We start from the raw sequence: 15,931 nt of genomic DNA on the forward strand, positions 1-15,931 counted from the left end.
CCCCACCCCATGACAAAGGAGAAAGGGCCTCTGCGGGGAGTGGCCCCCAAGTGTGGCCCCACCCCTGTCAGTTCCTCACTTAACCTGTGGGGCGGGACCCAGCTCCCCACAGACACTGATGCAAACAGAGGAGGTGAGCACATGGGGGGTTCCTGGTGGGCTGAGGGATGTGTGGCAGTAGTGGAGTACTGGGGAAAGGTGAAGAGTCGTGGGGTTATCGGGAGGGATACGGGGTCATGGGACTATGTGGCAGGATGTGGGGTTGTGGTAGTATGGGTTGGAGATATGGGATCATGGTGCTCTGTATCTCGATACAAGGCCAACGGGCTGCACATGGGGCAAGCAGACAGCACGTGGAGCTCTGGAGTGGGATGGGGGGTCATGGGGCTGTGGGGCAGGACATATGGCTGTGGGGTAGCAGGGAGGGTTTTGTGGTGGGGCATGAGGTTTTGAGGAGTTGTGGGGTGTGGAGAGCTGTGGGAGAGCGGTGGGATTTGGGGGCAGTGATGGGTTTTTAGATGGGGAGGCTCAGTGCCCTGCCCCTCGTCTTCTCCTCACCCTGAGCAGGAAATGCATTAATCAAGACCAAATCTCACCCCATGTCCTGCCCCACAGATCCATATCCTGCTTCATAGCTTTCTGCCCACAGCCCCGGAGCCTTCCTCCTGCTGTGCTCATCCTCATGTCTTCGGGATTACTAGGACCACATACACCTTCCCATAGCCCCATATCACACTTCATAGCCCCATAACTCTTCCCACTGCCTTATATCATGCCCTATAGCTCCACATCCAACCCCATATCCTCATTGCCTGTCCCATTCCCCCAGAAATTGACATATTACCCCACGGCTCCATTTGTGCCCCATAGCCCTGCCTCATAGCCCCTTCACTCCATAGTCCAACCCATAGCTCTGCTATCACCCCTTAGCTCATCCTATAGCCCCAGTTTGATACCATGGCCCATCCTGTAGCCCCAGTATGACCCCCTAGCCTGCCCTACAGCTCTGTGCTCTTTGTCCCACAGCCTTCCTCTCGCCATGCTCGTCTTTGCTGTCCATGCGCTGACCTTCGCCGTGGGATTTCCTGCCAACGTCTTCACCTTCCTCACCCTCCTCATCAAAATCCGATGTCACCGTCCTCATCCCCACCTCACCGCTGCCGACCTCCTCCTCCTCCACCTCACCACCACCGACCTTCTCCTCCTCCTCTTCCTCCCCTTCAAGATGGCTGAGGCAGCTGCCAAGATGGTGTGGCCCTTCCCCACAGTGCTCTGCCCCATAGCAAACTTCTGCTTCTACTCCAGCATCTACCTCAGCACTCTCTTTATGGCTGCCCTCAGTGTGGAGCGCTACTTTGGGGTCGTGTTCCCGCACCGCTACAACCGGCGCCGGAGGTTATGGCGGACGATGGCTGCCAGCGCTGTCCTTTCAGTGATGGCATTGTCTCATTGTTCCATCATCTTTGTGGCAGAATATCACAGAGATTTTGGTGTCAATGGGTCTGAGGCTGATGGGGAAGGTGGTTATGGAGTGAATGGGACCAAGACCAGGGAATCCGGGATGGAGAACCCCTATGACGTTGGCCTCACTGGGCTGAAGATGGGCAGCTCCCATTCCTTTGAAGCCAATGTTATCAACCTTGGAAAATTTGAGTTGATCCAACCTGACTGCGTTGACACCAATGTCCCCAACACCTCCACTGCTAACATCACCATCCCCTGTGTCTCAAAGAACTCCAGTGCCGACATCTGCAGGATCTCCAGCCCCAACGCCAACCTCAACAACTCCAGCTTCAAATCCTCTGCCTGCACAACCCCAAACACACCCCACATCCCCACCACCACCCCGTGGACTTCCCAGAATGCCTCTGAAACTCAGCGCCACCGGGGCTACCACTGCTACGATGACTTCTCCCAAACCCAGCTGCAATTCGTCCTCCCGCTGTGCCTCGAGCTCTTCCTCATCCTCTTCCTCATCCCCTCTGCCATCACCATGTTCTGCTACATCCACCTCATCCATGCCCTCCTCACTCAACCCCACATCCCACTGCAGAAGAAGTACCGCACTGTGGGGCTGGCTGTGGTCACCATGGTCAACTTTGGGGTCTGCTTTGGACCCTACAACATCTCGCATGTGGTGGGCTTTGTGCAGCAGCGCAGCCCTGAGTGGAGGCCCTACGCTCTGCTCCTCACCACCCTCAGCGCTGCGCTTGACCCCTTCATCTTCTATTTCTCCTCCAGTGCAGTGCGGAGGGCGGTCAGTGGGATGGTGGGAGCAATTCGGGGCACAATGTGTGGGTTTTGGGGTTGGTGTTGGCAGAGACAATGAGCCCCAACCTGGAGGAGGTTATGGGGTAAATGAGGTTCTTGTGATTGGAGTGGGCTTAATGGGGTAGGAGGTCAGAAATAGGGATAGGTCCAGATTCCTTGTGGTCAGCGTTGTCCCGCAGACGTGTCCAATGTTTGTGGGTCAACCAATTCTTGGACTGTGTATCATTGTCCCATGGGGTTGGGGTCAGCATGGAAACATGGTAGAGATCAGTGGTGTCAATGAGATCCCACCGATGTGACCAGTGTGGTCAATGCAGAATCGTGAGTGTGACTTAATGTTGTCCCCAATGTCCAGTGGGGTTGGGATCAATGTGGACCAAAGGATCGGACCCAGCGTTGCTTCATCCCCACTGTCCCCAGTTCCTTCCGTGTCCCCCATGTCTGCAGTGCCCACAATATCCAGGAATGTCCCCAGTTCCTCCAATGTCCCCAGTGTCCCCAGTGCCCTCAGTGCCCTCAGTGCCCCCAGTAATCCCAGTGTCCTGACAGCTGGCAATAACTTCAGGGCCATCAGCACTTCATGGAGATCCCTCAGCACACGGCCCCTCTCTCCAGGGAAGGAGGACATCTGCGGCCTCAAAGCAGAGTCCCAGCAGCCCACCTCCATCAGGACGTGCCCTGCACTCTGTAGGGCTGATCCAAGGTGCTATAACAAGGCAGAAGTGCTAATTAAAACCTATTCAGCAGCCATGTATTTGTCTGTCACTTCCTGGTCTCGTGGCAGTGACAGCCTGGCACAGCAGTTGGCGCAGCAGTTGGTGTGGGCCGGGCGAGCAGGAGGGCAGAGCATCGCTCCCCACTGCGGAGATCAGCTCACCCATCAGCTGCCTCCCAAACAACACATCTGGATGCGGTCTCTACAAGGCTGAAAGCTCTTCCCAAAATCAATGCAGGTCTCCAGAGTGTGCGCACCCACAGAACGTGCCCATGCAGGTCTGCAGCAGCTGGAAGTGCCTGAGCCTGCACCCAGGTCATTGCCTAGGGCAAGGTGGTCAGCTCCACGCCTCCAGACCCCCTTCAGATAGAAGGAGAGAAGGGTGGCTGTCGTAGGGGACTCCTTCAGAGGGGAACAGAGGCTCTGACACATCAGCCAGACTCTACCTGTAGGGAAGTGTGCTGCCCTCCTGGGGCCCTGCTCAGGGACATCACCTGGACACTCCCTGCTCCGGTTCACCCCTCTGGCTCTTCTCCCTTACAGCAGTGATGCAGTCACTGAGAGAAGGCTGAGGGCCATGCAAAGGGTGTTCAGGGCCCTGGGGTGGTCAGTGGGCAGAGTGGGAGTACAGGTGGAGTTCTCCTCTGTCCCCTCAGTGGCAGCGAGGGATACTGAGAGGATTGGGAGAACTCATCTGATAAATGCGTGGCTGAGAGGTCGGTGCCACGGCAGGAATTCTGTTTTTTCTGACCACGGGGCGGTGTACTCTGTGCTGGGCTGATGGCTGCAGGTGGATCCCAGCTGTGTGAAGGGGGAAGCGGATCTGAGACCCAGAGCTGTTGGGGCTCACTGAGAGGGCTTTGAACTGGCAGCCTTTTGGGGACAGCGTGAGACATGGAGGGGTGACAGTCTGTGTGGGACGCCCCAACTGGGGATGTGTGCAGTGCTCTGTGTGTGTCACCACTGGGTGCCCTCAGTACCACCACCCACTTGGGGACCACGAATACCACATGAGGAGATGACATCACAGCATGCTGTCCACAAGAGGAACAGACAGCAGCTCTTCGGCCACTTCTTTTCTCTGCTGCAGACTCGCTGTCCCCAAGCTGCTCCTGCCTTATGGCACCAATGGTGTTGGCCCTCATCCTCGGTGAGTGACAATGGGGACGTGGAGCCACGGGGGTTGGTGGCCCTGTGTGGGACCAGGACCGTGTCCCTTGCAGGTTGGTGGCTGGTGGCAGCAAGCAGGGCACAGCAACGTGAGTATGGGGACAGGGGGAGAATGGGGACAGAGGGAGGGGAGTGTGGTCAGGGGAGAACAGAGGGGCCGCGGAGGGTGTGCAGGGACAAGGCTGACTGCTGTCCCCTGTCCTAGTGCCCCGACCCTCCCTGTCACTGCACCCCAGCCAGGGGGTGTCCCTGGGGGACAATGTCACCCTGCGCTGCCACCTGCCCCTGCCGGCTGCCTGGGTCTGGCTGCACCGGGAAGGACGTTGGTCATGCGTCAAGTACAGTGACAAGAAGCAGGACACGACAGAGTTCTCCTTCCTTAGCGCAAGTCAGGATCAAGCAGGTACATATTTGTGCCAGTACCAGGTGTCTCAGTCAGGGAACATATAAGTGATGAGTGACCCCGTGGAGCTGGTGCTGACAGGTGAGAACACTGGGACAGTGGACAGCTCTGTGAGTTCTCAACAGGACCGTGACCCATTGCTGTCCACTCCCTCATGCAGATCGCAGTTTGCTCCCACCTCATATCTCCCTTCACCCCGAGGAACGTGTGAGGACAGGGACCAATGTCACCATCCGCTGCTGGAACAAGGACTATGGGGCCGCCTTCCTCCTGCACAAGGATGGACGCTCAGCTCCTATCCAGCGCCTGGTCCCAGATGATGTTGGCGCAGTCTCCTTCACCCTCTTTGGGGTGACCCCAGCTGACAGTGGCACCTACAGGTGCTCCTATCACCCCAAGAACTACCCCTTTCTGTCCTCACCCCTTGGGGACAGTGTGATGCTGGAGGTGACTCCCACACCTGCACCCCCAGGTAGGTACCTGCCCCCCATGTGTTTGTCCCCAGTGCCACCCATGGGTGGCAGTGTCATCACATCCCTTCCCCATGGAGGTGATGCTGGGGATGAACACACCCAAGTACCTGTACCCCACAGGTGCTGAGTTGGTGTCCCGTGGGAACCTGGTGGTGGCAGTGGTGAGGGGCTGCGCTGCTGTCCTCATCTTTGGCCTCGGCGTCTTCTTTGTCATCGATGCCCGCAGCCTCTGGATACGGAGAGATGAGAGTCTGGGTGGGGAAGGGATTTAATGGTTTGGATCTCCTGTACATCCCCTACACATCTCCCCAGTCTTTCTCTTCCTCTCCTTCCATTCTTCTCTAGAATCCACCAGGTGCACCATTGGATCCACTGTAGGCTGCCTATCCATTCCCCCAGATGTTCCCTGCCCCCATCCCATCTCCTATAAATCCAACATGTATCCCCTGCCTCCCCTTCCAGACCCTATAAATTATCTAGTCCCAGTCATCTTGTGCATCTGTGTCCATCCTTTACTGATCGACTATAAATCCACCCAAGTGTTACCTGCCTCCTCTTGCATCCCCTGTTTATTCACACAAGTCCAACAAGTATCAAACCCATTCATCCCCCATAACCCCACAATGCTCCCCTTCTGTTTTGACTCCGGTGCCTACCCACAAATTCATGAGGCTGTGCACTTCCAAATAGGTCTTTAGGTCAGGGACCCCTGATCCCAGCCTGTTCCTGGGCGCCACATACTCCACCTGGAACCCAAATCCCTGCCCATGGGGACCCCGGGATCCCCCAGATCAGATAATCAGATGGCTTACTCTAACCTTGTGTGATGCCCCAAAATCCTGATCAGGGGGAAGCACAAATCTGCACTGTGGAGATCCCCCAGGGCCCAAATCAAAGTCCTTGCACCAACTGAGGAAAACCCAGCCATAAACATCCCCCTGACAGTGTGGGCGATCCATACAATGTAATAGGACCCCCAAAATGGCACACATATTTACTCTCAATATTGGACCAATGTTACCCCAAATCAAAGTCCCCCCATGTCCCCAAACACACCATCACTGACCACACCCACACACTTACAACAGAGATGTCCCTCCTCACAGCCATTCTGAGGAACCCCACAGTGATTCTCCACCATCTCCAGTTGCAGGAGAATGGCTCAAAGAGCAAGGACATTGTGAGTACGAGTGCTACGTGCACTACCCAGGCTATGAGACCTTGAAGCTGTCAAAGCAAAAAGAAAAGCTGAGGCTGCAGTTAAGATAAGGGAGAAGCTAGCCTGGGAAGAGACTAAGGCAGTGGAATGTGAGGAACAGTGTGAAAAGCCACGTGATGATTAATGCTGGACCAATAGCTTTGCGAGCAAGACACGTGATTTCTGTATGCTAACCAATCATAAGCTGTCTATCTCCGTGTGCACCCTGTATTTCTGTATTAGTGTGAGCTGATTTGGGCAATAAATCAAAGCTCCACCATTACTTCTATGAAGACATGTGGTTTGTTTTGGGCAACCTTCCTGGAAGTGGCACCCGAACAGGGACCCGGGAAAGCCGCACAAGTTGCCACCGTGGTTTGACGTGGAGGCAGCAGGACGCTCGAGAGTTGTCACAGCGGTTTGACGTGGAGGCAAAGGGAGTGGGGAAGGTGTCTGTGGGTAAGTGCCGTTTGCCAAAAGAACGGTAGCTCAGAGCATCCTGTGCCGAGAGGACAATGACTCACACCCGCAGCGGGGTGAGTGCCGTGTGCTGAGAGGGCAGCAACTTGGGTAGGAAGAGTGCGCAGCTTCCTCCTCCACCACTTGCTGCTAGCATGGATGTGGAATTTGCAGCAGCACAGACACTGCTTCTTAGTATCCTCATTAAGCGAGGGGAGACAGTGAAGGACAAAGTCCTAGCTAAGCTAGTAACGTGGGCCCGAGAACAGGGGTTCTTGAAGGCTTCTCCACTCATTTTCGTAGTGAAAGAATGGCACAAAATTGGGGACTGCATGTGGGACAGAGCCATTCAGGGCAAGGCGAAGGAGACTACAGCCCTAGGCGCTACCTGAAAAATCATGATTAATACTCGTTATTAAGACTATGAGAGCGGAGGCGAAAGTGGCTGCTTCTGCTACCCAAGTTATAGCCGCTTCTGCGAAGACAGGGTCCTCTAATTTCCCCAAGAGCTGCCCTCATCTTTTCAATCTCTTTAGAGGACCAATGGCAGTGAGGGGCCTGGCGGGGTCAAGGCAGTGTTCACCCATAGCAAAATTGTTCGGGGGGGGAGCAGGGGCCTCCGTAGACCACGCTGCGTCAGCACCTCCCGAGGAGGAAGCTCCTTCTCAGCCGGCTGCGGCGACTGGCATTAAGATGTGGAAGTACATCACGTCGGAGAGCAAGGGGGCATGGCGAGCCGGCCGACGCTGTATCCGCACCTGCCAACCTCCGAGCCTCCTTCCCCTGCTGATCTGCAGCAAGTCCCTCTGCCGGTTAGTGGAGACGAGGAGTCTGACTCGGACGCAGACTTATTTCCCCCTGAACGTCATCAAGTTTCTATGGCGACGCCAGGACAACCTACAGTAACTGAATTAGGGAGACAAAGCCATACAGAAGCTAGAGGGTCGACGGGACCACGCGCTGAACTTAGTCCCTATAAAACCGGCCCAATCGGTGCAACAACTGGTTAAGCAAACCCTGGCTGTAGACTCCTGCGTTCCAAAGCCATCCTCTGCTCCTCTGTCTTATTAACTGTGGCAGAAGGGGCTCCAGTAACGGAACGGAGATGGACTGGCATAATTTGGGATGCCATTCTGGAAGGTGAGTGGCAAACAGCAGGTGCACTTGCCTGTCCACTCATGCAGAGTCCCCAAGGACCGCAATATGAGCAACACGAGTGGAAAGTTTGCAGCAAGCGAAAAAGACTGTAGGAGAGAATGGGATAAAGTCTGCTGTGGCGCGAATGATGCTTGATTGGCTATTTATGCTGATGTAAATTCCCTGATGGACTGTGCTAATCTGGCTAGGCTGTTGTTAACTCCTTCTCAAGTTATTATTTGGCAACGGGAGTGGGAACACTTAGCGCGGGTGGAGGCTGGGTGTCCGCGTAACCAGGGGGATGTCTTGTATGGGATTAATCCTGACATGATAAGGGGTTTGGGAGCATATGGGAATACGGCAGCACAGTTAACATATCCTTTGCAACTGCATTACTTGGCAGCTCAGTTGGCTAAGATGGCCTTGAATGCTGTGCCTGACATGCAACCTTGGCCATCGTTTGCTGCCACTCAGCAGGGCCCAACCGAGCCAAATCCACCATTTTTGGACAGGCCGTGGAAGGCTCTTGCCAGTCAAGCAGAGATGTCCGAGGAAGCTAAACAGAGCATGTTTAAGCTGCTTGCCTTTGAGAATGCTAATCCCTCTATGCAGCGCCTGCTGGCTACACTCCCAGAAGATGCTGGGGTTGGAGAAATGTTGGATCTTGCTAGTAGGGCAGAGCAACAGCGTAGTGGGCAAGTTATGGCAAATGCCATGGCACAAGCCATCCAACCCACTGCGAGGCTGCTTGCAGCAGCTGTGACGAGAATAAGTGGGAAGGATGGAGGGCAGAAACCGGGGATATGTTTCCGCTGAGGGCAGAAAGGTCATTTTCACTGTGCCTGTCGCACCAAGGTCTGGTGTGAGCAGTGGCATGGGCCCTCGCCAGGTGGCGAGATCAGTGTGTAAATATGCTTTCAGATGCCTTATACGTGGTAGGAGTAGTGCTACATATAGAGCAAGCTTTGATTAAGCTCCCCCAGGACCCAAGACTAGCTCAACTCTTCTTGCAGGTTAAGCGGGCAAGAGATGATCGCTGTGTGCCTTGTAGCATCCTGCATATCAGGAGTCACCTAGGGACCCAGGGTCTAGGAGAGGGCAACGCTTGTGCTGATGCCCTTGTGGGTCCACTACCACATGCCCCGCAGGATTCCTTTCAGGCCGCAAGAAGCAGCCATAACATGTTCCATCAGTCGGCTAAGGCATTGAGGCACCAGTTCAGCTTGATGGATACAGAAGCAAAGGGCATTGTGCGGGCATGCTCCCAGGGTTCACAGCACGGGTCTAGCCTAGGTCTAGGAGTTAATCCAAAGGGTTTACAAGCCTGTGAGATTTGGCAGATGGATGTCCCTCATGTGCCAGTATTTGGGAGGTTAAAGTATGTACATGTATCCATTGATACCTTTTCTAGAATGCTGTGGGCTACAGCACAGGCTGGTGAAAAGGCAGCCCATGTGGTGAGGCATTTGACAGCTTGCTTTGCAGTCATGGGTGTGCCTCAGGAGATAAAAACGGATAATGGTCCAGCGTACACGGGCGGTTGGGTTCACAGGTTCTTGCAGATGTGGGGGGTAAAGCATGTCACTGGAATCCCTCATAGTCCCACGGGTCAAGCAATGATAGAAAGGGCTCATAGAACTGTTAAAGAATACCTAATGAAACAGAAGCAGGAGGAAGAGATTGATCCAGTCGTGAGATTATCACAAGTCCTTTAAGTCCTTCACTTCCTTAGCTTAGTAGGAGATGCAGAATTAGCTCTCGTAATTATACATCATAGTCAGATTCATATGCGGTCTACTCCCTCAGAGAAGGTTCAATATAGGAACCCTACCACTGCCATGTTGGAGGGTCCTGCTCCGCTACTGTTTAACAGTAGAGGTTATAGTTGTGTCTCCCCAGGATCTGGCCCATTATGGGTTCCCAGTAAATGGACCAAGCCAGCCCCAAACATCAACAACCCATCTCAACCCGACCACTACAACAGCGACTCCGGCGAGCAATAGCCGCGTGGTGTACAGACATCATCCATAGTGCCGCGACTGCCAGGCTGCTACCGGTATTCCCTCAGCAGATGGCAGAAAACATCTCATCGGGAAGGCCTCTTGGCCACTGGGAACTGCCAGGAGCAATTAGCGGTTACAAGAATCAGAAGTGCACTAATTGTGGGGTCGGGTACAGTTATTGATCCAGTGCGGGGGCTGTGGTATTTTTACTCATCGGGATACTGAAACTGTAGGTAAAACTGGTGTGCTGTGTGGTCTCAGCTTACTGACGAGGAACGCTTTGTAGAAGTGTGTAGCACAAATCTAGTGCATTCTTATAGACAGTGATTGGTGTGCTGATAAGCGTGCCTTGCTTACTGTAATGCTCGCAAAGAAATGATTCAAGATGTGATTCCTACTACCTGGCTTGTGCAAAAAGAAAAAGGGGAAATTGTTGGAGAGTGGCTCAGGGAGCAAGAATTTGTGAGCTCGAGTGCTATGTGCACAGCCCAGGCTATGAGACCTTGAAGCTGTCAAAGCAGGAAGAAGAACAAAGGCTTCAGTTAAGATAAGGGGGTAGCCAGCCTGGGAAGAGATCAAGACAGAGGAATGCGAAGAACAGTGAAAAAAAGCCCTGTGATGATTAATGTTGTACAAATAGCTAGCGAGCAAGACGTGTGATTTCTGTGTGCTAACCAATTATAGGATGCTGTGTGCACCCTGTATTTCTATATAAGTTTGGGCTGATTCTGGCAACAAAACCCCTTTAGAAGTTTCCACCATTACTTCTGTGAAGATGCGTGCATTCATTCAGGCCACCTTCCTCGAGTTCACCATCCTGGGCTTTCTTTTTCGGGTTGACAGCCCTGTCGAAGCCTTCCTCATTCTTCTTTGCACCCCTCACCACGTCCAGTTCCAGCTGGGCCTTGGCCTTCCTGCCCCCAGCCCCACACAGACCAGCACCAGCACCACCCTTCTGCCAGGCTCCCTGGCCCTGCTGACACTGCCTGGGCATCTGCTTCTTGCTCTCCACTTTGACCAGCAGGTCCCACTTCAGCCATGCTGCTCTCTTGCCTTCCTTTCTGGACTGCCTGCACTGGGGATGGAGAGCTGTTGTGCCCTGAGCAAAGCGGCCTTACACATCTGACAGCTCTGCTCCTCTCCCTGTCCTTGAGGACAGATTCCCAGCTGTGTGGGCTGCTTTCCATCACTCTGTTGCTCATCTGTCCATCCATCCGCCCATCCATCCATCCATCCATCCATCCATCCATCCATCCATCCATCCATCCATCCTCCTACTGGGTGTCCAGCTCCTGGGGCTGCAACTCCTGATCCAGTACAGACACAACAAAGTCAAGCCACCTACTGCCTGTCAGCCTTCTATCTCCACAGCTGTTGGCCCTTCTATTCACCTACACACCTTGGCTTTCTTTCCTAATATCTATCTTTTCTTCCACTCCCAAAACCTCCATCTCACACCAAACGCTACATCCAGCACCAAAATCTCCATCCAGCCTCCCCAAATTCTTCATCCAGTCCCAACATTTACACCCCACACCCACCGCCCACACACAGCCCTCCAAAATCTCAATCAACCCCAAGACCTTCAGCCCCCAAAATCATCATCCACCCCAAAAAACTCCATTCAGTCCCCACATCCACCATCCAGCCCCATAAATGTCAACCCATCCCCCCAAATCTCTCTATAATCTGAAACCTGTATCCAACCCCTAAATCTCCATCCAGCTCTGATCTCTACAGCCAGACCCAGTCTCTACATCCAGGCCCCCAGGACTCCATTCAACCACAAAATCCATCGTTCAAATCCCAAAACCCCATCTACACCAAAACCTCCATCCACCCCACAAAGCCTCAAACCAACCCCACATTTCCATCCAGCCCCAAACCTCCATTAGACTGCAGATCCTTCATGCAGCAGCCAGATCTCCCTGTGGCCCCACAGGTCTCCATCCAGCCCCCCACAATCCTCTGTCTGGACTCAAAAATCTCCACTGAACTCACAAGCTCTCCAGCGTTTCCCCTTCCACCACCAAAGGGGGAAGTCAGCTCTCCTGCCCTTCCCCTCACTGCTTGCTCCCACACACAGCCCTCCCACACACAAACTTCCTCTTCAACCCCACTTTCTGGAAAACCCCACAACCCCTCTGTCCTGTTCCCAACCGTCACCCAAAGGCATTTTCCCTTCCCACCACAAATCCTGCCCCAACACCACTGTGGGATGGGGGCTGGTTTGGCTTGTGGAGATGGAGATGCGCCGTGGGGAGCACATGGAAAGGACACGCGTGTGCTGTGGGGACAAATGTGGTGCAGGAACGGGGCAGGTGTTGATGACATGCATGTGCTGTGGAGGCACACGTGTAGTGCAGACCCAGGGAGCACATGCTAAGGACACACATGAGCAGCAGTGTGTACAGCTGGTGGTGCACACATACGGCATCGCACAGACACACACAGAGGCACAGAGTTCAGCGTGTCCCACACGTGTGTTTGTACACCTGTTGTGCACATGGGATGGTGCACACCCGTTTAATACACATCCACGCGTTCACATGCACAGGTACAAGGCTGTAATTCACAGGTGGTGGTGAGCACACCGAGCACACTGGCACTGTGCACCCTTGAAGTCCATGTGTGCACACAACACACCCGTGTTTGCGTACACATCTGGGGGGCATCAGCGGGGTCCCCGCGTGCCCACCACGGCGTAGATAATGGGGGTTTCAGGAGTGGTAGAAGAGCCAGGGGGGTGGGTGCTGGGGGTCACAGCTTGCAGCTGGGTGTAGGTCAGACCCTCGCTGTCACCGGGGGACACCTGGGGACACAGGGGACAGCAGTGTGACCATGGGATCCTAACATGCCTGAGGGGATGATGGCATTGTGTAAAGGGTGGGGGGCTGTCCAGGAGAAGGGGGTTGGGACTGTGGGGTGGTGTAGATTTTGTGAAGTTGTGGGTGTGACACTGCGGTTCCCTGTGGGTGGTGTTTGGGGGGTCACATTATCGTTTGAGGGTGCCCATTGAGTCTAGGGATGTTTAAGGCTTGGAGCATGCCAGGGGGCTTCAGTTTGGGGTGTGGGACATCCACATGGTGGAGATTTGGAGGTCGCCATGGCCTTGATTTGGGATGCACACAACACCATGGGAAGTCATAAAAGGGAGAGGTTTCCTTGGGGTTCCAAACGGGCAGGGTTTGGGGTTCCTGTTTGGTCTTGAGGGGGGTGGGCAATGGGGCATTTTGTTGTTAGGGGTCCCCTGACCCAGACACTGACCTGCAATTGCACGACCTCGGGGCTTCAGGGGGTGGCACCTGAGTCATAAAGGGGAGAGGAGAATGTTGGGATATGGAGGGCCCAAACCAACACCAGTGGGGATCTATAGGGGATCTATGGGGGGATCAAAGCCATTTAACCCCTTCCCCACCAGGCCTCTCATCTCTCTGCATTTGTCTTCTCTGGGCAACGAGGAGGACAGAGACAGTGAGGATGATGATGAAGACAATGGCAGCAACCCAGCGCCCCACCACTACTGCCACCAGGTTCCTGCTGGGACCCCCATTGTCACCTGTGGGGTCAAAGTGTTTTAGGTGTCCCCGTACACAGCCCCCCACCTCAGTGGATGAGGGATGCAGTGACACTGTCAGCCATGGGTGAGAAGGGGAGCACCAAATATGGGCTCAGACCTACCTGGGATTGCAGGTCTGGGAATCACTTCCAGGGTCACATTATCCCCAGGGGGTTGAGAACAGAAGGCAGCACCCCCCGAGGCGGTAGGAGCACCTATAGATGCCGGAAGTCAGCTGGGGTCACCCCAAAAAGGGTGAAGGTGGCAGTGCCCTCATCATCGGGTTCCTGGTGCTGGATAGGGGCTGAGTGCCCGTCCTTGTGCAGGAGGAAGGAGGCCCCATACTTCTTGTTCCAGCACTGGATGGTGATGTTTCTTCCCAATCTCCACATGCTCTTTGGGGCTCAGGGAAATGCCAGGTGGGGGATACCTGTGATCTGAGCACAGAGAGGTAACTGAGATGGGAACACAGCCCTGTGGGATCAGCCCAGGGCCATCTGCTTTCCCCAGTGCCCTCACCTGTCACCACCAGCTTCACGGGGTCACTCCTCTCTGATGTCCCTGCAGGCTCCAACCCCTGGTACTGGCACTGATATCTCACTGCATCTTCCTGCTTAATTCCAGTCAAGGAGAACTCAGCCACGTCCTGCTCCTGGTCCATTTCCTTTCTGGATCTCAACTGTCCATCCTGGTACAGCTCGACCCAGGCAGCTGGCTGGGGCAGGTGGCAGCGCAGGGTGACAGTGTCCCCCAGGGACACCCCCTGGCTGGGGTGCAGTGACAGGGATGGTCGGGGCACTAGGACGGCGGACAACAGTCAGCCTTGTCCCTGCACACCCTCCTCAGCCCCTCTGCTCTCCCCCTGACCACACTCCCCTCCCTCCGTCCCCATTTTCCCCTCTCCCCCCGTCCCCATACTTACGTTGCTGTGCTCTGCTCGCTGCCAACAGCCACCAACCTGCAAAGGACACAGTCCTGGTCCTACACAGGGCCACCAACCCCCGTGGCACCACGTCCCCATGGTCACTCACCCAGGATGAGGGCCACGGCCTCTGGTGCCATGAGGCAGGAGCGATGAGGATGCAGGGGACAGCGAGACTGCAGCAGAGAAAGGAAGTGGCGGAGAGCTGCTTTCAGTTTCCAAGGGACAAGAAGTGACATGATGTCACCCTCCTCAGTGTTGCAATTGCGGTCCCCAAGGGGTGGTGTCTTTGGGGATACGCCATGGGCTTCTCTGCATGAAGCTGGAACTGCAGTCCCTGTTGGGATGCCCCACACAGGCGGTCACCTCTCAGCTGTCACACGCTTCCTGGCAAAGCACTGCCAGTGTGTGGCAATGCACGGCATCATCAAGGGGCTGTAAACACAGGACACATGGCTTCAATGGGGTATCCCACATGGGATGTCACAGGTGGTCCGCCAACACGTCCAGCCTGCTGTTCTCTACGAACTTTGGGTTCCAAACTCTGCCCCCCACGGTGCTTTCCTCCACCATCCTCAATGAGGACAGCAGCAGGAACCACTGGGGACACAGTGACACCCACACAGACCTCTGTCGCATGCTAAGGACACACACATGTGCATTATTTTGTACGTGTATCAGTGCACACACACGATGTCACAGACACACAGAGCAGAGCATAACCATGTAGTACACGTGTGTACGGCTGCTGCACCTATGTGACTGTGCACACACATAATATATATGAAGACACACAATGGCACACATGTGGATGCAGACATTATGGGTTGTGCTCACGTGTGGTTGGAAACATGGACACATTGAGGCCTTGGGGTGGCTGGGGCAGATCTGGGGGTCCCACAGGACTGGTGAGGTGATGTTGGGGTGGATTGTCAAGATGTCCTGTTTGCCAGAGGCACGGTGGGTGTATTTGTGGCCGGACTGGGAAAGTGTGAGGGATCCCTGAGGAATGAGGAGTTCTTTTTTTGGCAGGTGGGGAAGGAATGCGGTCCCACAGGGTGGCTGTGGGGCGGTGCTGTGGTTTGGGGTTGGGGGTCCCAGAGCTGGAAAGGGATGGCACAGGACGGACAGAACTGTACGGCTGGGGTGATCGGTGGGGATGGTCGAGTCCTGCGGCTGCCCCCCACCACCCCACCCCATATGGAACCAGCTCTGCCCCACAGAGCAGCCCGGCCCAAGCCTGGGTGCACACCATGGCTCCCAGCAGACACACAGCGCTGTGTGATGGGCACTGTGTGAGCTGAGATGGGGACACGGGGCGCAGTGCGTGCTGATGGAGCGATGGCCGTGGTGCTGTGAGCTGTGACACATCGCTGTGCTCAGTGCTTGTGAACAGCAGAAAAGACGCAGCTGTGCTCTGTGCTGTGTGCAGGGATGGTGGGAACAGGGCTCCAAAGTGAGGAGAAATTCATCCCTTTGGGGGTTTATCTGTGAGACTCCATTTTATGCCACCATGAACACGTGAGCTGTGAATCTTCCGGTGGAATGCACAGCACTGCAGGCAGGCATTCAGCTCAGAACTGTGGCTGTGTGTCTCTGCCAGGCTCCATCAGCCCTCTCT

General features: G+C 54.9%; 2 protein-coding genes and 1 pseudogene across 3 annotated transcripts; 2 read left to right on the forward strand and 1 right to left on the reverse strand.

Moving 5' to 3' along the window:
* Positions 1–1,032: 1,032 nt before the first annotated feature.
* On the forward strand, positions 1,033–2,442 carry LOC121107846 (free fatty acid receptor 3-like). Its single transcript, XM_040654254.1, has one exon. The coding sequence runs from the start codon at positions 1,040–1,042 to the stop codon at positions 2,327–2,329; it is 1,290 nt and encodes a 429-aa protein (XP_040510188.1). The 5' UTR covers positions 1,033–1,039; the 3' UTR covers positions 2,330–2,442.
* Positions 2,443–3,989: 1,547 nt separating this feature from the next.
* On the forward strand, positions 3,990–7,025 carry LOC121107860 (platelet glycoprotein VI-like). The gene is made up of 4 exons (XM_040654361.1): positions 3,990–4,245; positions 4,362–4,559; positions 4,720–5,031; positions 5,153–7,025. The coding sequence occupies exons 1-4, from the start codon at positions 4,005–4,007 to the stop codon at positions 5,302–5,304; spliced, it is 903 nt and encodes a 300-aa protein (XP_040510295.1). The 5' UTR covers positions 3,990–4,004; the 3' UTR covers positions 5,305–7,025.
* Positions 7,026–12,024: 4,999 nt separating this feature from the next.
* LOC100859680 lies at positions 12,025–14,450 on the reverse strand (annotated as a pseudogene). Its single transcript, XR_006932263.1, has 7 exons — positions 14,420–14,450; positions 14,311–14,346; positions 13,908–14,201; positions 13,511–13,825; positions 13,248–13,388; positions 13,097–13,134; positions 12,025–12,641 (listed from the first exon to the last, which is right to left on the reverse strand). The product of XR_006932263.1 is annotated as an immunoglobulin superfamily member 1-like (transcript).
* Between the last annotated feature and the right edge of the window lie 1,481 nt (positions 14,451–15,931).

Source organism: Gallus gallus, chromosome 31 (assembly GCF_016699485.2).
Source record: "Gallus gallus isolate bGalGal1 chromosome 31, bGalGal1.mat.broiler.GRCg7b, whole genome shotgun sequence".
Lineage (NCBI taxonomy): Eukaryota > Metazoa > Chordata > Aves > Galliformes > Phasianidae > Gallus > Gallus gallus.